The sequence below is a fragment of the Pecten maximus genome, chromosome 13 (assembly GCF_902652985.1).
Source record: "Pecten maximus chromosome 13, xPecMax1.1, whole genome shotgun sequence".
NCBI lineage: Eukaryota > Metazoa > Mollusca > Bivalvia > Pectinida > Pectinidae > Pecten > Pecten maximus.
The window spans coordinates 78,852-106,781 of NC_047027.1; the positions used below are offsets into that span (position 1 = coordinate 78,852).

The 27,930-nt window shown below is 34.0% G+C and overlaps 1 protein-coding gene across 1 annotated transcript; it reads left to right on the forward strand.

Moving 5' to 3' along the window:
* On the forward strand, window positions 1–27,930 carry LOC117341519 (lactadherin-like). Its single transcript, XM_033903387.1, has 8 exons — window positions 1–229; window positions 1,278–1,304; window positions 8,904–9,100; window positions 9,224–9,373; window positions 13,395–13,539; window positions 14,428–14,499; window positions 16,030–16,071; window positions 25,736–27,930. The coding sequence occupies exons 1-8, from the start codon at window positions 205–207 to the stop codon at window positions 25,906–25,908; spliced, it is 831 nt and encodes a 276-aa protein (XP_033759278.1). The 5' UTR covers window positions 1–204; the 3' UTR covers window positions 25,909–27,930.

Genomic DNA, 27,930 nt, shown 5'->3' on the forward strand with positions numbered 1-27,930 from the left:
CACTCGATCAAAAACATGTTGCATGAGATTCAAACCGTATTTAATCCTGTCAGACCTCACGAGACATGTGAACGAGAAAACGGAAACGTGGGATCAGTGTTATCTAGTGTGTCCCCGTGGATGTAGCTTATACAACTCTGTAGATGGATTGTACAGCAGTGTCAATGTTTCTAGACTGTAAATGATTTCAGCAGATTACTTAGTATGTACGGATACTTTTTTATTTTCGGTAAGTAAAGGTATCACGCTGAACAGGACAGCGACATGTAAAGATATCTAACTTTTATCAGGCTAGCCAAACTATTTTCTTTGCTATCTTTACTATTCTTTACTTTTGGGCACTTAATTTTTTTTATAATTTATTTTCTTTTTCCATCTCCTGCCGTTAGTTTTGGTGGCGGGATTGTCAAGAGTACGAACCTTTCGGTTGTGTAACTGGCATGGTAAGGAAGGCGCGGGTTTGGTGGGATATCTGATTTATGGGAGGTCCGGGATTTGGTGGGAGATATGACATGGTATTGGAGGTCCGGGATTTGGTGGGAGATATGACATGGTATGGGGCGTCCGGGGTTTGGTGGGAGATCTGATATATGGGAGGTCCGGGGTTTGGTGGGAGATCTGACATGGTGTGGGAGGTCCGGGGTTTGGTGGGAGATCTGACATGGTATGGGACGTCCGGGGTTTGGTGGGAGATATGACATAGTATTGGAGGTCCGGGATTTGGTCGGAGATATGACATGGTATGGGACGTCCGGGGTTTGATGGGAGATATGACATGGTATGGGAGGTCCGGGGTTTGGTGGGAGATATGACATGGTATGGGAGGTCCGGGATTTGGTGGGAGATATGACATGGTATGGGACGTCCGGGGTTTGATGGGAGATATGACATGGTATGGGAGGTCCGGGGTTTGGTGGGAGATATGACATGGTATGGGAGGTCCGGGGTTTGGTGGGAGATCTGAGATGGTGTGGGAGGTCCGGGGTTTGGTGGGAGATATGACATGGTATGGGAGGTCCGGGGTTTGGTGGGAGCTATGACATGGTATGGGGCGTCCGGGGTTTGGTGGGAGATATGACATGGTATGGGGCGTCCGGGGTTTGGTGGGAGCTATGACATGGTATGGGGCGTCCGGGGTTTGGTGGGAGCTATGACATGGTATGGGGCGTCCGGGGTTTGGTGGGAGATCTGACATGGTATGGGAGAGATGGGGATAAAATGTTTATGTCTGAGAAAATTGTCACAATAATTGTAAATATATCCTGTTCATTTTTCAGGTCTGATTCCCGTGGCCATTAGTGAAGGTAGGTGTAGGCTTCATTGGTATCGCGGTATAAAAGTAAACGTTTATTAGTATATATTAACATTCTGTATTGTATTTGTCTATATGTCGTTAGTAAACCAAATGTTATTCATGAGACTGTATACTACAATTTACAGTGATTCGGTCAGTGTAGGAATACAGCTCCAAGTGTTGTAGGTTAAACAATGGCCGCCAGTTACTTTCGGCCTAGAGAACTTTGGAATGCTAGCATTTATTTACAGAAGCCACCACGAAAAATAAAGCAACATCACAAGCTTTGCGAGTATCATTTTATAATAAGAAAAATGTAGTCAACACGAAATTACTATAAGTGCCACTCTTGATCTATACGAAATATGATCAAATTGTGAATGTCGTCACACTCACAGGGGCTCGTTCCGCATTTTCAGAAATGCAAGATACGACAACAATAAAAGTAATGTATTTATAAAAACAATCTTGTATAAATATCGGGAGTATCGACATGGTTTCCGGTTGAATATGTGTAGGCCTACTGGATTTTAGTTTTGTGATTATTCACTGATGTCAAAGGCCTACCTTACACAATCGAGCCCCTGTGAAGTTGAAAATCGTCTGCTAAGTTAGCCTAGCGATACTGAGTTGACCGGTTAGACTGGAATCTGTTTCGAACGAAATATCCTTGGAATCGTTTCCCCTACTGTCAAGACGACTTTCATTTAGAATCTAAACGCTGGTATTCTTTTTAAATTAACGTAAATCCAGTCGATAGAAACATAAGTGTTTCCGAGGAATCGAGTCTGTCCTTGGCAATGCCCGTTCGAACCGCATCACTTCTAAATGTTAATTTTAAATCATTGCGCAGAAAAAAACGGTTTCGATTTTGAACAATCAGAAATTATACAATTGTGAACAATTTGGCGATACCTACAAGCGTATATGAAATAAAAAATAAAGCCAAATTTGTACAAAAACGTTCGTATGTGCTTGCTATTAATAGCGTCATCCGGGACTATATTATTCCTTCTGGAAATTTCGGCTGTTCCGGTATTTGAACTTGATGACGTCAGTGATAGGGTAAGCGGCAAATTTAAACGCGTCATAACCTACACTAACGGGCGACATTCTATTTATCTGTCACCCAAATTGTATTCATATCGATTGTATACTACCATTTGGTAACAGTTCAATGCTTAAGTAAAGAAGAAATATTCCAATCGTTTACATTACGTACGGCTACATGTTACATGGTATGATCATGTTAATTAGTGCAGGCCCGTGACAAACATGCTCACGTGAAATAGGCTACCTGTTACATGGTATGATTAGTACATGTCAATTAGTGCAGGCCCGTGACAAACATGCTCACGTGAAATATATAAAGTTTGTAGGAGACAGCTATGTCGCCTATATTTGATTATTCACGAGCGACATTTTCCTGCTACATACGATGTTTTGAAAAACTAATTTCATGCATGTCGCACGCACGGGAGCCCGTTCTTAATTGGCCTAAGCTGTTAAAAGGACATTAAACAATAAAAATCCAAACCTATAACAATTTTTCAAGTTGTAGTTAAATTAGATTATTTGATATGATTATAATTCTATAAAATGTCGGTCTTCTTCGATAATTTAAATTAAAATGCTTATATGCATTGTCGCATAAGTCATTAAATACCACGATTTCCTCGAAAACAATGAAGACCCTGACTGTTGTTAGGAAATAGTATCACGTAGAGACCAGAATTACCTGTCACGTTGAACTTTTCGAGGAATAATATCCTACATAGGTATATCAATCTAATAATTGATATCTCGGTGTATCGAGTACATAAATAAAAAGGTATTTACCAAAAAAGGACCAAAAAAACCTATCAAGTCAGTTCCCCGTTATAATGAAGTAACATACTGCGTCCGTAAATGACTTTAGCTGTTGATATGACGTTATAAAATTCTAAACCAAACCAAACATAAATTATACAGATTACTATATACGTTATACAGATTATTATATACGTTATACAGATTACTATATACGTTATACAGATTACTATATACGTTATACAGATTACTATATACGTTATACAGATTATTGTATCCGTTATACAGATTACTATATACGTTATACAGATTACTATATACGTTATACAGATTATTATATACGTTATACAGATTACTATATACGTTATACAGATTATTGTATCCGTTATACAGATTACTATATACGTTATACAGATTACTATATACGTTATACAGATTACTATATACGTTATACAGATTACTGTATACGTTATACAGATTACTGTATACGTTATACAGATTACTAAATCCGTTATACAGATTACTATATACGTTATACAGATTACTATATACGTTATACAGATTACTATATACGTTATACAGATTACTATATACGTTATACAGATTACTATATACGTTATACAGATTACTATGTACGTTGAACAGATTACTATATACGTTATACAGATTACTATATACGTTATACAGATTACTGTATACGTTATACAGATTATTATATACGTTATACAGATTACTAAATCCGTTATACAGATTACTATATACGTTATACAGATTACTATATACGTTATACAGATTACTATATACGTTATACAGATTACTATATACGTTATACAGATTATTGTATCCGTTATACAGATTACTATATACGTTATACAGATTATTGTATACGTTATACAGATTACTATATACGTTATACAGATTATTGTATCCGTTATACAGATTACTATATACGTTATACAGATTACTATATACGTTACACAGATTACTATATACGTTATACAAATTACTATATACGTTATACAAATTACTATATACGTTATACAGATTATTATATACGTTATACAGATTATTATATATGTTATACAGATTACTATATACGTTATACAGATTACTACGTACGTTATACAGATTACTGTATACGTTATACAGATTACTATATACGTTATACAGATTACTATATACGTTATACAGATTACTATATACGTTATACAGATTATTGTATCCGTTATACAGATTACTATATACGTTATACAGATTACTACGTACGTTATACAGATTACTGTATACGTTATACAGATTACTATATACGTTATACAGATTACTATATACGTTATACAGATTACTATATACGTTATACAGATTATTGTATCCGTTATACAGATTACTATATACGTTATACAGATTACTATATACGTTATACAGATTATTGTATCCGTTATACAGATTACTATATACGTTATACAGATTACTATATACGTTATACAGATTATTATATACGTTATACAGATTACTATATACGTTATACAGATTACTGTATACGTTATACAAATTACTATATACGTTATACAGATTACTATATACGTTATACAGATTATTGTATACGTTATACAGATTACTATATACGTTATACAGATTACTGTATACGTTATACAGATTATTATATACGTTATACAGATTATTATATACGTTATACAGATTACTATATACGTTATACAGATTATTGTATCCGTTATACAGATTACTATATACGTTATACAGATTACTGTATACGTTATACAGATTACTGTATACGTTATACAGATTACTATATACGTTATACAGATTATTGTATCCGTTATACAGATTACTATATACGTTATACAGATTACTGTATACGTTATACAGATTACTATATACGTTATACAGATTACTGTATACGTTATACAGATTACTATATACGTTATACAGATTACTGTATACGTTATACAGATTACTATATACGTTATACAGATTATTGTATACGTTATACAGATTACTATATACGTTATACAGATTACTATATACGTTATACAGATTACTATATACGTTATACAGATTACTATATACGTTATACAGATTACTATATACGTTATACAGATTATTGTATCCGTTATACAGATTACTATATACGTTATACAGATTATTACATACGTTATACAGATTACTATGTACGTTATACAGATTACTATATACGTTATACAGATTACTATATACGTTATACAGATTACTATATACGTGATACAGATTACTATATACGTTATACAGATTACTAAATCCGTTATACAGATTACTATATACGTTATACAGATTACTGTATACGTTACACAGATTACTATATACGTTATACAGATTACTGTATACGTTATACAGATTACTGTATACGTTATACAGATTACTATATACGTTATACAGATTACTATATACGTTATACAGATTACTACGTACGTTATACAGATTACTATATACGTTATACAGATTACTATATACGTTATACAGATTATTATATCCGTTATACAGATTACTATATACGTTATACAGATTACTATATACGTTATACAGATTATTGTATACGTTATACAGATTATTATATACGTTATACAGATTACTATATACGTTATACAGATTACTGTATACGTTATACAGATTACTATATACGTTATACAGATTATTATATACGTTATACAGATTATTATATACGTTATACAGATTACTGTATACGTTATACAGATTACTATATACGTTATACAGATTACTATATACGTTATACAGATTACTATGTACGTTATACAGATTATTATATACGTTACACAGATTACTATATACGTTATATAGATTACTATATACGTTATACAGATTACTATATACGTTATACAGATTACTATATACGTTATACAGATTACTATATACGTTATACAGATTATTGTATACGTTATACAGATTATTATATACGTTATACAGATTACTATATACGTTATACAGATTATTGTATACGTTATACAGATTATTATATCCGTTATACAGATGATTGTATACGTTATACAGATTACTATATACGTTATACAGATTACTATATACGTTATACAGATTATTATATACGTTACACAGATTACTATATACGTTATATAGATTACTATATACGTTATACAGATTACTATATACGTTATACAGATTACTATATACGTTATACAGATTACTATATACGTTATACAGATTATTGTATACGTTATACAGATTATTATATACGTTATACAGATTACTATATACGTTATACAGATTATTGTATACGTTATACAGATTATTATATCCGTTATACAGATGATTGTATACGTTATACAGATTACTATATACGTTATACAGATTATTGTATACGTTATACAGATTACTATATACGTTATACAGATTACTATATACGTTATACAGATTACTATATACGTTATACAGATTATTGTATACGTTATACAGATTATTATATACATTATACAGATTACTATATACGTTATACAGATTACTATATACATTATACAGATTACTATATACGTTATTCACCCTTGACAATGCCTCACTTTTGGCCTTTAGTTGAGCGTTCGCCCCTGTGAGGAAGGCTATGGGTTCTGTCCCCTAGCCGAGAAATACCAGTCTTTAAAAATGGTAGTTGCTACTCCTGCTTAGCGCTCAGCAAATAAGGAGTGTGACGACTGGTTCGCCCGTTGTCAGTATAATGTGACCGGGTGGGGTATGCTGCTGGGTGTCTTCGGCAGTATGCTTCAGTGAGGTAGCACTCTAAATCGGCAAAAGATCCGGCCTATCACAAGAAGACTTAACACGAACATACCTCAGCCTCCCAAAACACACATACGCACTCATAACATGCATACATGTCGCACACACATGGGGCCGTCCTTAAATGACCTTAGCTGTTAATAGGACGTTAAACAAAATAAGCCAAACCAAACCAAATGTTGATATTACATGTAATAGTTCATGTTGACGCCAACATTGGCTTATATATCCGATTCAAAACGATACATAAGTATCCGATATATTTGATTTAATTTGATTAGAACCATCCGATCTTACGATGTACATTTTTTCATGTGAAATGAACTGAAATATACGGTTCATTAATGAATGTTACATGTGATTCATCAATGTGTAATACAACAGGGGAAATAGATGTATAATTCCTTTAAGTCGCTACTAGTCTTAAAGTGATAAACGCATGTTCTAAAAACAGTTATTGATGTATTTCAGACCTAAGAGAGTCTGTACTTCATTCGTCGCTAAGCAGTTCGGATTCCCACACTATAACCATATATAGCATTGTTTGAGATTTACAAATAAAACATTGAATATGAATATTATTTTGACATTTGGTCTAATCCAACCAGGGGAGCGATATCGGCTCCATGGGCCTCTTGTTAGATTATTATTGCCCTTCGCATTACCAAATTATTGAAAACGCTTGAAATAACAATGTATGATCTACTTGACTGAACAAAACGATATGACCTCTTATCCAAAATGAATACATGTACCCTGATCAAACAATGCACGACATATTCCATCGTTTACTGATTGATGTGTGTTGGTTGTACATATGGTTTGTAGTCATGGTTGATATTAGTATTCTCGTAAAGTTTTATCTCCGTGTTTAGTTCTTCCGTGTCTTCATACCCTCTATGAACCCCATAATCGTATTTGTTCAAATATTCTTGCGGAGAAGTCGTGGTCTCCTGAATTTTGACTGATTTTCATCGTTTGATATTAATCAATTATAGTAAGGCTTCCGTAAACAATTTAATGCTAAATATGTTAATTAAATGTCACTATATATTTATGTATGTGTGTGCGTGCATGCATGTGCTATACTTGTGTTGAGAAATATTTTGTACGAATCTAACTAATATAATAATTGTGTATCAAACTTATTTTCTTCAATGCTATAACTTATTATGGTCTGCTCTGATTCCATATCACTCTGATGTTTTTCTTTCAATCATTGTTTCTGTTATATTTTGTTCTCCTTTTGCTTTTCCCATCTCTCTACTCTTTTGCTTACTATGCCATTGACTTCACCGCTTAAATGAATATGCTTTTAACACAGGTTTATCTACTATTGTAATAACAGACGATTTTAATGCCAACTTACTAGTTGAAAACCAGTCTTCTCACTTTCGTGATATGCTTATTTTATTTTACTTGTCACAACTAGTGAAATCTGCAACATTTTATAGTGAAGCTTCCCTTCACTGTTAGATATAGTTTGTGGGAGTGATATCAATGTTATTAATAAATGTGTAGTTCGAGAAAGTTTTCCTGACCAACCTGTCAGATATCATTGTCCTACTTACGGTACTTTTAACGTCATAAAGCCGACTTTTAAGCGTAACGTTTGGCAGTTTGATCATGGTAATTATAATGTATTTAAAAATAAACTGAATCTTTAAATGATATATATTTATTTTTAAATGTTACGTGGTCTAGCAGGGCAAGCTGACCGAGACGTGGCGCACATTTTTTTTTTTTTGGGGGGGGGGGGGGGGGGGGGTAAAGCTACAAAGCTACTAATTTGGTATTAGGTTGTATATGTTTTGAGTAAACAGCAAAATATAACAATACTTACCTACATGTATACGACAAAAATATCTGTTAACTCCATAATCGCAGAAAACACGATCGCGAGCAAAACACATTGCCCTCACACTGCAGTGGAAACACATGGCCGGTGATAAATAATGAGCCGACCGGTACCATTCAATGATGAATCTTCTCTCGCCTTCAGATTTGTGTGGGAATCGTTTTGTCTCGGGTGTGAGCGATGCCAGCTTCTCAGCTTCATCAACATATGGTTCCGACCCCACACATGATTACGGCCCATCAAGGGGACGCTTAAAGACGACGGAGTTCAAGGACGCCTCTGGGAGGACTCTGATTGGAGGATGGTCGGCAGGTAAAAATGAGGTCGACCAGTTTATCCAGGTCAGTATGAAAGTTTATCATTAGTGTAAATAGTTCTACTCCAACGTAATCGTGTTTTGTATGTTCATTCGTTTTGATGATTAAAGATTTAGTTAAAACAAAGCAGATTTGTTATGTTTTTAGGTAAAACTGAACGAGCCTACAGTGATCCGAGGGGTGGTCACCCAGGGACGGAATGGCTGCTGTAAACAGTGGGTGAAGAAATACCGGGTACTGTATAGTGGTGACTGTGTCCGATGGAGACCTGTCGGGGGACCAAACACCACAGACGCCGTACGTATATGTTCCCAATTCCGAGAGTAGAGAAATGTTCCTTATTCTTAATGATAATAGCAACATCTTTCTAAACTCCTTACTAAATATCAACTAAAAAATCTTATACCAACTCCAACACGAATTACAGATACTACTGCTACATTGATAGATGTTTTTATAGCCAATAATGTCAATATCTTTATTTTAACATAGGTACTTTCTCCTCTTTGTAGTGATCACTGTCCCATTCTAGCTAATATCTGTTTTAAAACTTTAAAAAGCAAACTTTATAAAAAATATCCTCAAGTTCAGTAAAGCCAGATGGGATGATATAAACAATGAATTACTAACTGTTGATTGGGATAATATTTTTGATATTAATAACAATATCAATATAGAAAATAAACTACTAATACACATATACCACATAAAACAATAATTGTACATCCCGATGATAAACCATGGATGACAGGTGAAATGACAGGTGAAATAAGGCATAAAGTGAAAGAGAGAAAAAAAATTCATAGAAAACCTAAGGAAAAAAAAGACTGGGCCAAATTCAGAAGTTTTCGGAATGAGACCATTGGATTGATTAGGCAAACTAAGGATAATTACATGAAAAAGTTACAGAGTTCCCTTGTTGATAAATCTACTAATCCTAGGAAATGGTGGCAAATAGCTAAAACTATGGGTAAACTTTCTAATAACATCACTCAATCCTATCCTCTCAAACATAACAATGAAATTCTTATTCATCCACAAGATAGAGCCGAAGCATTAAACAATTACTTTACTAATATTGCCTCTGATATTGTAGACACTAATAACCTACTATAATTACCTCCCTTGTCCCATTTTGAACTGTCTGATATTAATATAACTGAGCAAGATATAATTGACCAATTCCACATTCTTAATAAAAATAAACCAGCTGGACCTGATGGTATCCAATTATTGTTAAACATATCTCGCCGTCTTTGTTATATCCAACTAACGGATATATACAATACTATAAGAAGTACTTTAGACCAAGGTAAGGATTTACGCTTTGTTTTCTGTGACATAAGTAAAGCTTTTGATCGAGTATGGCATTTAAGTCTGTTACATAAATTAAAAACTTATGGAATTAAAGGTAGACTATATGATTGGTTCAAGGTTTACTTATCTGACAGAAAACAAAGGGTTGTCATTGATGGATATAAATCTAGCACTAAACCTATATCAGCAGGAGTCCCTCAGGGATCTGTCCTTGGTCCCTTTCTATTTCTTCTTTTCATTAATGACATCACCAATAATATAACCTCTAATATAAAACTCTTTGCTGACGACACCTCCCTCTATGTAATAGTGCATGATGGTAATGACCTAGATTCACCTACTAAAATACTTAATGATGATTTAGTTTCAATCTCTGAATGGGCTGATAAATCGCAAATTCTCTTCAATCCTAATAAAACAATATCTATGAATTTCAGTCGTAGGTTGAACATTGACCACCCTCATCTTTTTTTTAACAATAATCCAGTTGTACAAAATGAAAATCACGACCAGTTTTAGAATACTTTGATGTTGTGTGGGACGACTGTTCTCAAACTGAATCTGACCTTCTTGAATTTGTCCAATTTGAAGCTATGCGCATTATAACGGGTCTCAGAAGAGGTACTTCTCATCACATTCTATACACGAAACGCAACTTGAGTCTTTAAGTACAAGAGGCGAAACCATAAACTAATGCTTATGTTTAAAATTATTAATAATTACACTCCATCATATCTTTTCAATATAATACAACCATTTCTAAATGTAAACAATATATATACCTTCAGAAATAACAGTCTCTAATATACCTCAAGCACGAACTAACAGCTATATGAAAAGCTTCCTTCCTGCAATTATTACTGTGGAATGCACTTGATAGTTCCCTAAGGGACTCTGTCTCAATTTCTTCCTTTAAACGTGAACTAAAACCAACTATTGGTATAACTGTATCTGCTTTTTAATTAATTCCGTTCCGAGAAAACTTAATATCATTTTATGCCAGCTTAGAAATTTAAAAGTTATCTTAATTATGATAGATTCCAAGATCACCTGATTGATAATGCTTCCTGTCCATGTGGTGCTCCTAGAGAGGATACCGCGCATTTTTCTTTCAATGTTCTTTATATTCCAATTCAATACATCATATTACATCCATTTATAATTTGTTAGGCTATGTAAATCTTCACTGTTTAATATCTGGTATCATCAATGCACCTGATCATTTAAATAATTCTATTCTTTATCATGTTAATCTACATGTATATATTAAATCTTCAAAGCGTTTTTATATGTATACATGATAAACTACACGGAGTAAAAATACAGTCTTTATGCATATACCATATGCAGCAAGTTTCTTATCCTTAATACTGTAGCAGTAAACCATTCTAGTACAAATATGTGAATGAATGTGTGAGTGAGATACATATATGTATCTATTACAGACTAGTTTTTTTTTTAATATTCGGGTCTGGCATTCATATGTTATGTTTTCCACTCAACTGTTGAAATCATTTCTATTTTTGATATAACTAATACTATACTACCGTCTACTTAATAACCGATATTTCTTTTTTTGGAAAATATCATTAATTTAGTATTTAAATATGGAACATAGCATCTTCCTGCCAGGTCTAACTGGAATATCTTCAGAAAAAGACTTATATAGACTTAGCCTGTTGTCTCATTCTTTTGACAATACTGTATTTTATATGTGTATTGTTAATAAAATATTTTGAAAACAAAAAACGAGTGAAGTATGAAGATCCTAGTTTTAGATTCTTTAATGATAACAGCGATGAGTGAGATGATAACAGCGATGAGTGAGATGATAACAGCGATGAGTGAGATGATAACAGCGATGAGTGAGACGATAACAGGGATGAGTGAGATGATAACAGCGATGAGTGAGACGATAACAGCGATGAGTGAGATGATAACAGCGATGAGTGAGACGATAACAGCGATGAGTGAGATGATAACAGGGATGAGTGAGATGATAACAGCGATGAGTGAGATGATAACAGGGATGAGTGAGATGATAACAGTGATGAGTGAGATGATAACAGCGATGAGTGAGATGATAACAGCGATGAGTGAGATGATAACAGCGATGAGTGAGATGATAACAGCGATGAGTGAGACGATAACAGGGATGAGTGAGATGATAACAGCGATGAGTGAGACGATAACAGCGATGAGTGAGATGATAACAGCGATGAGTGAGACGATAACAGCGATGAGCGAGATGATAACAGGGATGAGTGAGATGATAACAGCGATGAGTGAGATGATAACAGGGATGAGTGAGATGATAACAGTGATGAGTGAGATGATAACAGGGATGAGTGAGATGATAACAGCGATGAGTGAGATGATAACAGTGATGAGTGAGATGATAACAGCGATGAGTGAGATGATAACAGTGATGAGTGAGATGATAACAGTGATGAGTGAGATGATAACAGCGATGAATGAGATGATAACAGTGATGAGTGAGATGATAACAGTGATGAGTGAGATGATAACAGTAATGCGTGAGATGATAACAGGGATGAGTGAGATGATAACAGGGATGAGTGAGATGATAACAGTGATGCGTGAGATGATAACAGGGATGAGTGAGATGATAACAGGGATGCGTGAGATGATAACAGGGATGAGTGAGATAATATGACTGTCGTTGTTTTCAGTTCTTTAACAGTAGATCGTTGTTTTCAGTCCTATAACAGTAGATCGTTGTTTTCAGTTCTATAACAGTAGATCGTTGTTTTCAGTCCTATAACAGTAGATCGTTGTTTTCAGTCCTATAACAGTAGATCGTTGTTTTCAGTTCTATAACAGTAGATCGTTGTTTTCAGTTCTATAACAGTAGATCGTTGTTTTCAGTCCTATAACAGTAGATCGTTGTTTTCAGTTCTATAACAGTAGATCGTTGTTTTCAGTTCTCTAACAGTAGATCGTTGTTTTCAGTTCTATAACAGTAGATCGTTGTTTTCAGTTCTTTAAGGGTAACAGTGACGAGGACACACCGGAGACAAACATATTTCAGTGCCCTGTGATTGCGTTGTGTGTCCGTATAAACCCTCTTGAGTGGAACAATCACATCTCCATGAGGTTCGACCTCATAGGATGTCATCCTGTCGGTAAGTTCCAACAGCTCGAGCCAAAATCAAAACATCGGACACATTGGTATTGCCATTTGATTGTCTAGACGTTAAATTATCTGTGACATTGAATTGCATAGATGTTGGTTTGTCTGGGACATTGAATCGAATCATCTAATCGTTAGTTTGTCATTTAATTATATGGACGTTGGTTTCTGGGATATTGAACTATATAGCCGTTGATTTATATTGGGCCTTTACGGGACTAAGATCTATTGGTCCCACATTAACACTTGATTTAAATTCCTTGTATTTGTGTTCAGTTGTTATTTCTTACTTTCCTCACGGCTCTGCCTTTCTATACTTGTCTCCTTCACAACCGTTCCCATATCACTCTGGCTGTTGGTGTTTCCTTGACAACCGTTCCCATATCACTTTGGCTGTTGGTATTTCCTTGACAACCGTTCCCATATCACTTTGGCTGTTGGTGTTTCCTTGACAACCGTTCCCATATCACTCTGGCTGTTGGTATTTCCTTGACAACCGTTCCCATATCACTCTGGCTGTTGGTGTTTCCTTGACAACCGTTCCCATATCACTTTGGCTGTTGGTGTTTCCTTGACAACCGTTCCCATATCACTTTGGCTGTTGGTATTTCCTTGACAACCGTTCCCATATCACTTTGGCTGTTGGTGTTTCCTTGACAACCGTTCCCATATCACTCTGGCTGTTGGTGTTTCCTTGACAACCGTTCCCACTCTGGTTTTTGCGAGGACGTTAAACACTTATGTGACCTTTAACCTTATTGAAGTGACAAGAACATTAAAAAATCTGTATAAAACCAAAACGGTTTAACATGTTACTTATTAACCAAAAAGATATTGATCAAATCGCACATGTTTTACCAGGAAAATAATACTTTTTTAGGAAACACCTCGAAAGTTGCTGCAGCATCAGGAGGTGGCAGTTTGACGCCCCCTGCCAGTTCACCTGTCCCAGGTTTGTATGGCCTGACCACATCATATCACCTATAACAACTTTATATTTATATCACGTCCCAAAACACACATACGCACTCACCACACGCATGCATGTCGCACGCACGGGAGGCCGTCCTTAAATGACCTTAGCTGTTAATAGGACGTTAAACAAATAAAACCAAATCCATATCTCGTGGTATCAATACAATGTCGAGTTTTCTCTTTCATACCTTCATATATTACACAGCTAGGGGAGAACAAACGTGTGGCATTCATGTATTTACTCTTGCCCTTCCAACCAATTAAGACTCAGAATCAGATATACATATAATACAACCATCACTTCCCGCCAAAATTCAAAAATCAACCAAACCTGCACATAAAAAAAATCTGCTGTTTTATCTATATACATGAAGACTGGACGTTTGGTACACAGATAGCATATATGACTGGCTACAACTGTTTTATTTATCTTTGACCTTGACCTTCATTCAAGGTCATATGGGTCAAACGATGAAATAAAAATTCAAAATTCTTTCAAAATTATTTGTTAGGGTCACATTTGAAAGAATCTGCTCTTATCAAGTTGAGTGTACCATTTCTAGGTCAAACCATCACAGCTGACGTTGATATGGCCTTTTAAGATAATTCAAAAGTATCCATAAATTGCAGTTATTTTTGTTCATTACTGTGAAACATTTACACTTGATAATTAGCGAATCTACAGCACGAGTTTGTGCTGCATTAGTTATGCAAATAGTTGACCTTGACTAACAAAGTTCTCGCAGTAATCAAATGACCGGTTAAAGACCGGAAGTGAAGAGAAAACAAAGAGAAAACATAGGTGTAGCATATGAATGTGACCGTCATATCGATGACATATCTAAGATCATGTCATTGATGTAAATCGCAGGTTTTTGATCAAATACTCTTCGTCGATGGTAGGTCCTGAGGTGTAAATTATATTCCCCATAGGTTTCATGTTTCTTCCCGAAGTGGTAAATTTTACTATATTTTATGCAGAGAAATTGCATTTTGATGGAAATTGATTCATTTCTTTTAGAATTATGCTTGAAGCTTTGCTACTTCATTAATTTTTTATGAACTGCTTAGAAATACATTATAAATACATAGAAGATAGTAGTTTAAGTCTCAGGTGACCATTAAGGCCTATAGGCCTCTTGTTATCACACTGGCGGATTTAAGTGGGAGGGGGCGCAACCCCCTTAATTTGCCCCCCCCCCCCCCCCCCCCCCTTCCTAATTGAAAATGCTGTATCCAACCATTGGTCACTAATCAACATTATTAATCTTCATTGAGGATGAAAGGCAGACATACTTACAATTGACAGAGAGCCTTACACAGGGACAGTGTAACCACGAGGTATATAACTGTGACCAAGTTTTCAACAGAATTAATTCTGCTCTGAAGTTAGAAATTGATGGCAGTAACTAGGAAAGATAAAACATCGTACAAGAAATATTTAGCTCCTTTTCTTAATTTCCGGGTTGCTTTGTAATTTGTAATTGATTTTTTTTTCGTGTTTTAGGAGGTGTAGCTATACAGCCCGTGGTTCAAGGTGCCAAACGAAGTACGTACTGAACTATACTTAAATATACTGAATTATACTGAACTATACTGTACTATACTGAATTATACTGTCTTATACTGAACTATACTAAACTATACTGAATTATACTGAATTATACTGTCTTATACTGAACTATACTGAATTATACTATCTTATACTGAACTATACTGAACTATACTGAATTATACTGAATTATACTGAATTATACTATCTTATACTGAACTTTACTGTCTTATACTGAATTATACTGTCTTATACTGAACTATACTGAATTATACTGTCTTACACTGAACTATACTGAACTATACTGTCTTTTACTGAATTATACTGTCTTATACTGAACTATACTGCCTTATACTGAACTATACTGAATTATACTGAACTATACTGAATTATACTGAACTATACTGAACTATACTGAATTATACTGAACTACACTGAACTATACTGAATTATACTGAACTATACTGTACTATACTGACTATACTGTCTAATACTGAATTATACTGTACTATACTGTACTACACTGTACTATACTGAACTATACTGTACTATACTGAACTATACTGTACTATACTGTACTATACTGTACTATACTGTACTATACTTAACTATACTGTACTTTACTGTACTATACTGTACTATACTGTACTATACTGTACTATACTGACTATACTGTACTATGCTGTACTATACTATACTATACTGTACTATACTGTACTATACTGACTATACTGTACTATACTATACTATACTGTACTATACTGTACTTTACTGACTATACTGTACTATACTGTACTATACTGTACTATACTGACTATACTATACTATACTGTACTATACTGTACTATACTGTACTATACTGACTATACTATACTATACTGTACTATACTGAACCATACTGTACTATACTGTACTATACTGTACTATACTGACTATACTGTACTATACTGACTATACTGTACTATACTGAACTATACTGTACTATACTGTACTATACTGACTATACTGTACTATACTGTACTATACTGACTATACTATACTATACTGTACTATACTGTACTATACTGTACTATACTGAACCATACTGTACTATACTGTACTATACTTAACTATACTGTACTTTACTGTACTATACTGTACTATACTGTACTATACTGTACTATACTTAACTATACTGTACTTTACTGTACTATACTGTACTATACTGAACTATACTGTACTATACTGTACTATACTGTACTATACTGACTATACTGTACTATACTGTACTTTACTGACTATACTGTACTATACTGAACTATACTGTACTATACTGTACTATACTGTACTATACTGACTATACTGTACTATACTGTACTATACTGTACTATACTGTACTATACTGACTATACTATACTATACTGTACTATACTGTACTATACTGAACCATACTGTACTATACTGTACTATACTGTACTATACTGTACTATACTGACTATACTGTACTATACTGTACTATACTGACTATACTGTACTATACTGTACTATACTGACTATACTGTACTATACTGTACTATACTGTACTATACTGAACTATACTGAACTATACTGTACTATACTGTACTATACTGACTATACTGTACTATACTGTACTATACTGTACTATACTGAACTATACTGAACTATACTGAACTATACTGTACTATACTGTACTATACTGTACTATACTGAACTATACTGAACTATACTGACTATACTGTACTATACTGTACTATACTGACTATACTGTACTATACTGTACTATACTGTACTATACTGTACTATACTATACTGTACTATACTGTACTATACTGTACTATACTGTACTTTACTGACTATACTGTACTATACTGAACTATACTGTACTATACTGTACTATACTGTACTATATTGAACTATACTGTACTATACTGAACTATACTGTACTTTACTGTACTATACTGTACTTTACTGTACTATACTGAACTATACTGAACTATACTGAACTATACTGTACTATACTGTACTATACTGTACTATACTGAACTATACTGTACTATACTGACTATACTGTACTATACTGTACTACACTGTACTATACTGAACTATACTGTACTATACTGTACTATACTGAACTATACTGTACTATACTGTACTATACTGTACTATACTGACTATACTGTACTATACTGACTATACTGTACTATACTGACTATACTGTACTATACTGTACTATACTGACTATACTGTACTATACTGTACTTTACTGTACTATACTGTACTTTACTGTACTATACTGAACTATACTGAACTATACTATACTATACTGTACTATACTGTACTATACTGTACTATACTGTACTATACTGACTATACTGTACTATACTATACTGTACTATACTGTACTTTACTGACTATACTGTACTATACTGTACTATACTGTACTATACTGTACTATACTGTACTATACTGACTATACTGTACTATACTGTACTATACTGTACTATACTGTACTACACTGTACTACACTGTACTATACTGTACTATACTGTACTATACTGTACTATACTGTACTTTACTGACTATACTGTACTATACTGAACTATACTGTACTATACTGTACTATACTGTACTATACTGTACTATACTGAACTATACTGTACTATACTGAACTATACTGTACTTTACTGTACTATACTGTACTTTACTGTACTATACTGAAATATACTGAACTATACTGAACTATACTGAATTATACTATCTTATACTGAACTATACTGAACTATACTGAATTATACTGAATTATACTGAATTATACTATCTTATACTGAACTTTACTGTCTGATACTGAATTATACTGTCTTATACTGAACTATACTGAATTATACTGTCTTACACTGAACTATACTGAACTATACTGAACTATACTGTCTTTTACTGAATTATACTGTCTTATACTGAACTATACTGCCTTATACTGAACTATACTGAATTATACTGAACTATACTGAATTATACTGAACTATACTGAATTATACTGAACTATACTGAACTATACTGAATTATACTGAACTACACTGAACTATACTGAATTATACTGAACTATACTGTACTATACTGACTATACTGTCTAATACTGAATTATACTGTACTATACTGAACCATACTGAACTATACTGTCTTATACTGAACTATACTGAATTATACTGAACTATACTGAACTATACTGTACTATACTATACTATACTGTACTATACTGTACTATACTGTACTATACTGACTATACTGTACTATACTATACTGTACTATACTGTACTTTACTGACTATACTGTACTATACTGTACTATACTGACTATACTGACTATACTATACTATACTGTACTATACTGTACTATACTGTACTATACTGTACTATACTGTACTATACTGAACCATACTGTACTATACTGTACTATACTGTACTATACTGTACTATACTGTACTATACTGTACTATACTGTACTATACTGACTATACTGTACTATACTGTACTATACTGTACTACACTGTACTATACTGTACTATACTGTACTATACTGTACTATACTGACTATACTGTACTATACTGAACTATACTGTACTATACTGTACTATACTGAACTATACTGTACTATACTGAACTATACTGTACTTTACTGTACTATACTGTACTTTACTGTACTATACTGAAATATACTGAACTATACTGAACTATACTGAATTATACTATCTTATACTGAACTATACTGAACTATACTGAATTATACTGAATTATACTGAATTATACTATCTTATACTGAACTTTACTGTCTTATACTGAATTATACTGTCTTATACTGAACTATACTGAATTATACTGTCTTACACTGAACTATACTGAACTATACTGAACTATACTGTCTTTTACTGAATTATACTGTCTATACTGAATTATACTGAACTATACTGAATTATACTGAACTATACTGAATTATAACTGAACTATACTGAACTATACTGAATTATATGAACTACACTGAACTATTACTGAATTATACTGAACTATACTGTACTATACTGACTATACTGTCTAATACTGAATTATACTGTACTATACTGAACCATACTGAACTATAACTATCTGTCTTATACTGAACTATCTGAATTATACTGAACTATAGCTGAACATACTGTCTATTTACTGATTATACTGTGCTTATACTGAACTATACTGCCTTATACTGAACTATACTGAATTATACTGAACTATACTGTACTATACTGAACTTATACTGAATTATACTGAATTATACTGAACTATACTGACTATACTGTACTATACTGAACTATACTGAATTATACTGTACTATACTGAACTATACTGAATTATACTGTCTTACACTGAACTATACTGAACTATACTGAACTATACTGTCTTTTACTGAATTATACTGTCTTATACTGAACTATACTGCCTTATACTGAACTATACTGCCTTATACTGAACTATACTGAACTATACTGTCTTTTACTGAATTATACTGTCTTATACTGAATTATACTGTCTTATACTGAACTATACTGCCTTATACTGAACTATACTGAATTATACTGAACTATACTGAACTATACTGAATTATACTGAACTACACTGAACTATGCTGAATTATACTGAACTATACTGTACTATACTGACTATACTGTCTAATACTGAATTATACTGTACTATACTGAACCATACTGAACTATACTGTCTTATACTGAACTATACTGAATTATACTGAACTATACTGAACTATACTGTCTTTTACTGAATATACTGTCTTATACTGAATTATACTGTCTTATACTGAACTATACTGCCTTATACTGAACTATACTGAATTATACTGAACTATACTGAATTATACTGAACTATACTGAATTATACTGAACTACACTGAACTATACTGTCTTATACTGAACTATACTGAACTATACTGAACTATACTGTACTATACTGTACTATACTGTACTACACTGTACTATACTGAAATATACTGTACTATACTGTACTATACTGAATTATACTGTACTATACTGTACTACACTGTACTATACTGAACTATACTGTACTATACTGTACTATACTGTACTATACTGTACTATTCTGTACTATACTGTACTATACTGAACTATACTGTACTTTACTGTACTATACTGTACTATACTGTACTATACTGTACTATACTGTACTATACTGACTATACTGTACTATACTGTACTATACTATACTATACTGTACTATACTGTACTATACTGTACTATACTGACTATACTGTACTATACTATACTATACTGTACTATACTGTACTTTACTGACTATACTGTACTATACTGACTATACTGACTATACTGTACTATACTGTACTATACTGTACTATACTGTACTATACTGTACTATACTGTACTATACTGTACTATACTGAACTATACTGTACTATACTGTACTATACTGTACTATACTGTACTATACTGTACTATACTGTACTATACTGTACTATACTGTACTATACTGTACTATACTGAACTATACTGTACTATACTGTACTATACTGAACTATACTGTACTATACTGAACTATACTGTACTTTACTGTACTATACTGTACTTTACTGTACTATACTGTACTATACTGAACTATACTGTACTATACTGTACTATACTGTACTATACTGTACTATACTGTACTATACTGTACTATACTGAACTATACTGTACTTTACTGTACTATACTGTACTTTACTGACTATACTGTACTATACTGACTATACTGTACTATACTGTACTATACTGTACTATACTGTACTATACTGAACTATACTGTACTATACTGTACTATACTGTACTATACTGTACTATACTGACTATACTGTACTATACTGACTATACTGTACTATACTGACTATACTGTACTATACTGTACTTTACTGTACTATACTGTACTATACTGTACTATACTGTACTATACTGTACTTTACTGACTATACTGTACTATACTGTACTATACTGTACTATACTGAACTATACTGTACTATACTGACTATACTGTACTATACTGTACTACACTGTACTATACTGTACTATACTGAACTATACTGTACTATACTGAACTATACTGTACTATACTGTACTATACTGTACTATACTGTACTATACTGACTATACTGTACTATACTGACTATACTGTACTATACTGTACTATACTGTACTATACTGTACTATACTGACTATACTGTACTATACTGTACTTTACTATACTGTACTATACTGTACTATACTGTACTATACTGTACTTTACTGACTATACTGTACTATACTGTACTATACTGTACTATACTGTACTATACTGAACTATACTGTACTATACTGAACTATACTGTACTATACTGTACTATACTGTACTTTACTGTACTATACTGACTATACTGTACTATACTGTACTATACTGTACTATACTGAAATATACTGTACTATACTGTATTATACTGTACTATACTATACTGTACTACACTGTACTATACTGTACTATACTGTACTATACTGACTATACTGTACTATACTGTATTATACTGTACTATACTATACTATACTACTATACTGTACTATACTGTACTATACTGTACTATACTGTCTTATACTGAACTATACTGTACTATACTGTACTACACTGTACTATACTGTACTATACTGTACTATACTGACTATACTGTACTATACTGTATTATACTGTACTGTACTATACTATACTATACTACTATACTGTACTATACTGTACTATACTGTCTTATACTGAACTATACTGTACTATACTGTACTATACTGTACTATACTGTACTATACTGTACTATACTGACTATACTGTACTATACTGTATTATACTGACTATACTGTACTATACTGTACTATACTGTACTATACTGTACTATACTGTACTATACTGTACTATACTGTACTATACTGTACTATACTGACTATACTGACTATACTGTACTATACTGTACTATACTGTACTATACTGACTATACTGTACTATACTGTACTATACTGACTATACTGTACTATACTGACTATACTGTACTATACTGTACTATACTGTACTATACTGTACTATACTGTACTATACTGTACCATACTGTACTGTACTATACTGACTATACTGTACTATACTGACTATACTGTACTATAACTGTACTATACTGTACTATACTGTACTGTACTGTACTATACTGTAACTGTACGGTACTGTACTGTAACTTTACTGTACTGTAACTGTACTATACTGTACTATACTGTACTATACTGTACTATACTGTACTAACTGTACTATACTGTACTATACTGTACTATACTGGACTATCAACTGTACTATACTTACTATAACTGTACTATACTGTACTACACTGTACTATACTGTACTATACTGTACTATACTGTACTATACTGTACTACACTGTACTATACTGTACTATACTGTACTATACTGTACTATACTGTACTATACTGACTATACTGTACTATACTGAATTATACTTTACTATACTGAACTATACTGAACTATACTGAACTATACTGTACTATACTGAACTATACTGTACTATATTGACTATTCTGTACTATACTGTACTATACTGAATTATACTTTACTATACTGAACTATACTGAACTATACTGAACTATACTGTACTATACTGAACTATACTGTACTATATTGACTATTCTGTACTATACTGTACTATACTGACTATACTGTACGATACTGTACTATACTGACTATACTGTACTATACTGAATTATACTTTACTATACTGAACTATACTGAATTATAGTGAACTATACTGTACTATACTGTACTATACTGACTATACTGTCTTTTACTGTACTATACTGTACTATACTGAATTATACTGTACTATACTGAACTATACTGTACTATACTGAACTATACTGTACTATACTGTACTATACTGTACTACACTGTACTATACTGAACTATACTGTACTATACTGTACTATACTGTACTATACTGAATTATACTGTACTATACTGAACTATACTGTACTATACTGTACTATACTGTACTATACTGAATTATACTGTCTTATACTGTCTTATACTGAACTATACTGTACTATACTGTACTATACTGTACTATACTGACTATACTGAATTATACTGTCTTATACTGTCTTATACTGAACTATACTGTACTATGCTGAATTATACTGACTATACTGTACTATACTGACTATACTGTACTATACTGAACTATACTGTACTATACTGACTATACTGTACTATACTGTACTATACTGTACTATACTGAACTATACTGAACTATACTGTACTATACTGTACTATACTGTACTATACTGAACTATACTGTACTATACTGTACTATACTGAACTATACTGTACTATACTGAACTATACTGTACTATACTGTACTATACTGAACTATACTGTACAATTCTGCACTAGATACGATTTAGTGCCATAGTAGACCAAATATACTGTTCCGTCCCTAGTCTCAAGAGTCACTGGACCATAACTTGAGATGTCCTCTCTGTACCAAAGGATAAAGTTGGGCGGATACTTTTTGAACAACGGAACAAACAACTATAAAGTAAATGTTGCCAGTACCACTGTCGCCACCGTAAAAGTAACAGCACAGTCTCTGTCACAGGCGAGAAAACTATCGTGTAATGGTGGGCCTAAACCATCATTGTACATGTACGTCAAAGTCTCTGTCACAGGCGAGAAAACTATCGTATAATGGTGGGTCTAAACCATCATTGTACATGTACGTCAAAGTCTCTCTCACAGGCGAGAAAACTATCGTGTAATGGTGGGCCTAAACCATCATTGTACATGTACGTCAAAGTCTCTCTCACAGGCGAGAAAACTATCGTGTAATGGTGGGCCTAAACCATCATTGTACATGTACGTCAAAGTCTCTCTCACAGGCGAGAAAACTATCGTGTAATGGTGGGCCTAAACCATCATTGTACATGTACGTCAAAGTCTCTCTCACAGGCGAGAAAACTATCGTATAATGGTGGGCCTAAACCATCATTGTACATGTACGTCAAAGTCTCTCTCACAGGCGAGAAAACTATCGTGTAATGGTGGGCCTAAACCATCATTGTACATGTACGTCAAAGTCTCTGTCACAGGCGAGAAAACTATCGTATAATGGTGGGTCTAAACCATCATTGTACATGTACGTCAAAGTCTCTGTCACAGGCGAGAAAACTATCGTATAATGGTGGGCCTAAACCATCATTGTACATGTACGTCAAAGTCTCTCTCACAGGCGAGAAAACTATCGTATAATGGTGGGCCTAAACCATCATTGTACATGTACGTCAAAGTCTCTCTCACAGGCGAGAAAACTATCGTATAATGGTGGGCCTAAACCATCATTGTACATGTACGTCAAAGTCTCTCTCACAGGCGAGAAAACTATCGTATAATGGTGGGCCTAAACCATCATTGTACATGTACGTTAGTACTGTTCGTAGGGAAATGGAGTGTAATGTGTGATTTTGGCCTTGGCCTTCAGTGTGTGACCCTTGACCTTGGCCTTCAGTGTGTGACCCTTGACCTTGGCCTTTATATTACAGAATGTGTGAAGGACTGTACGGGAAAGGCCGCCGGAGTGTACCAGTCATGTGACACATGTGACGGCTTCGTGAGTTGTGTATGGGGACTCGTGTACAAACAGCCATGTCCGCCCGGCCTCAAGTGGAACGACCTTTTACGGGTGTGTGACTTCACTTCATCAACCTGTCCGTAGGCCACTGACCATCAACCTGTCCGTATTCCACTGACCATCAACCTGTCCGTAGTCCACTGACCATCAACCTGTCCGTAGTCCACTGACCATCAACCTGTCCGTAGTTCACTGACCATCAACCTGTCCGTAGTCCACTGACCATCAACCTGTCCGTAATCCACTGACAATCAACATGTCCGTATTTCGCTGGATGTAGATAGCTAGTTTGATAGTGGAAGTAGTTTTCTTATAAATCCTACACAATGTTTCTATACTTAACGCACTGTGTAACCAGCTGTAGGCCTGTAATACCGTGCCCCCTGTGCCGTGAACGCTACAGAAACACCGTATTTTGAAGTCACTCCGGAAATGTTTGACCAATACAGAAAAAGGAATGGCGACCGTGAGGTGATCTAGGTAATTCCTTTGTTGTGACGACACAGGACGTATTTTATATGTTTAACTTACGTAACCTAGCTGGATAATGTTTGGTCAACAATGACTATTCTGGTACGTATACATATATGTGTATTGAACAATTATTGAACCACTTGTCACGAAGTCCAGTTTCTTACAAGAAGACTTATTCTAACTCTTGATAAACGGTCGATCCCTGGAAATCCACGTCAATAATGTAGCTGGTCACTCACACGGCCACTCTAACTCAGATAAATGGTCTACCTCCTCGTCAATAATGTAGCTGGTCACTCACAAGGCCACTAACTCAGATAAATGGTCTACCTCCTCGTCAATAATATAGCTGGTCACTCACACGGCCACTCTAACTCAGATAAATGGTCTACCTCCTCGTCAATAATATAGCTGGTCACTCACACGGCCACTAACTCAGATAAGTGGTCCACCTCCTCGTCAATAATGTAGCTGGTCACTCACACGGCCACTAACTCAGATAAGTGGTCTACCTCCTCGTCAATAATATAGCTGGTCACTCACACGGCCACTCTAACTCAGATAAATGGTCCACCTCCTCGTCAGTAATATAGCTGGTCACTAGGATGTAAATGTATCATTTTTCTGACAACATGAACAGCGTGTGTTAATTCTACCGAAATAAGTCATAACTAGAAGTACACGTAATTATGTGTCGCGTGTCTTAGATTAAGTCAACATGTTTATTGTATCTAGTGTTGTAATTACCTGAACAATTTTAACAAAGATTTAATTGTTACAATGTAGTTTTCCAAATATTAACAAGAGGCACAAAGGGCCTGCATCGCTGACCTGGATATTTCAGTAATAATGGCAAAAAGTTTAAGTTACATTTAAATTATTTTTCTACCATTTTTGCTGCATTTCCCTACTATGGTTTAAAGTTGTTTGTTTGTTTCCTCTTCTTTTTTGCAACATTTCTCCAGTCCCAAGGGACCAATACCTTTCATTTATACAACAAAAGATATCCTTACCCAAAATGCTTCAGACTAAATTTCATCAGTTATTGGTCATTGAGGACTAGCAGGGATTTTAAGAATTAACCTCAATTTCTCCTATTGGGCCCTGTCCCTCTGACCCCAGTCATCATTTATGCAAAATCTGTTCTCAATTCATCAAGGATATTTCTGACCAATGGTTCAAATCCATTCATAACTTTATCACTAGTATCGATTTAATGCAAATATTGACGGACGGACGCCGCACCACGACAAAAGCTAAAGAGCTAAAAAGCGATAAATACAACCCCAGCTAACCGGAAATGTGTGTAGGGATACATAGATTAAAGTATACTCCAGGTTTGGTCATGACAACACGTTTACTTTGTGAGAAATTAAACTCAACCCCCAGCTAAACGGATAACTTTAACATAGTACAATCAATTAACTAAGTCCAATTAACTGTAAATTTAAGATGAACTTCTGAATCTGAAATGTTGGGATAGTTACATATATAGATACAAGTACACTCCTGACGTCATTAAATAGTTTATGTACCAGGGTGAATTGATATGTTGTGAGTCTTATATTGTAGAATTTGAATTTTGACGGACATAGTTCTGCATATTGCATCTTGGGACCAATAGGAAAACAA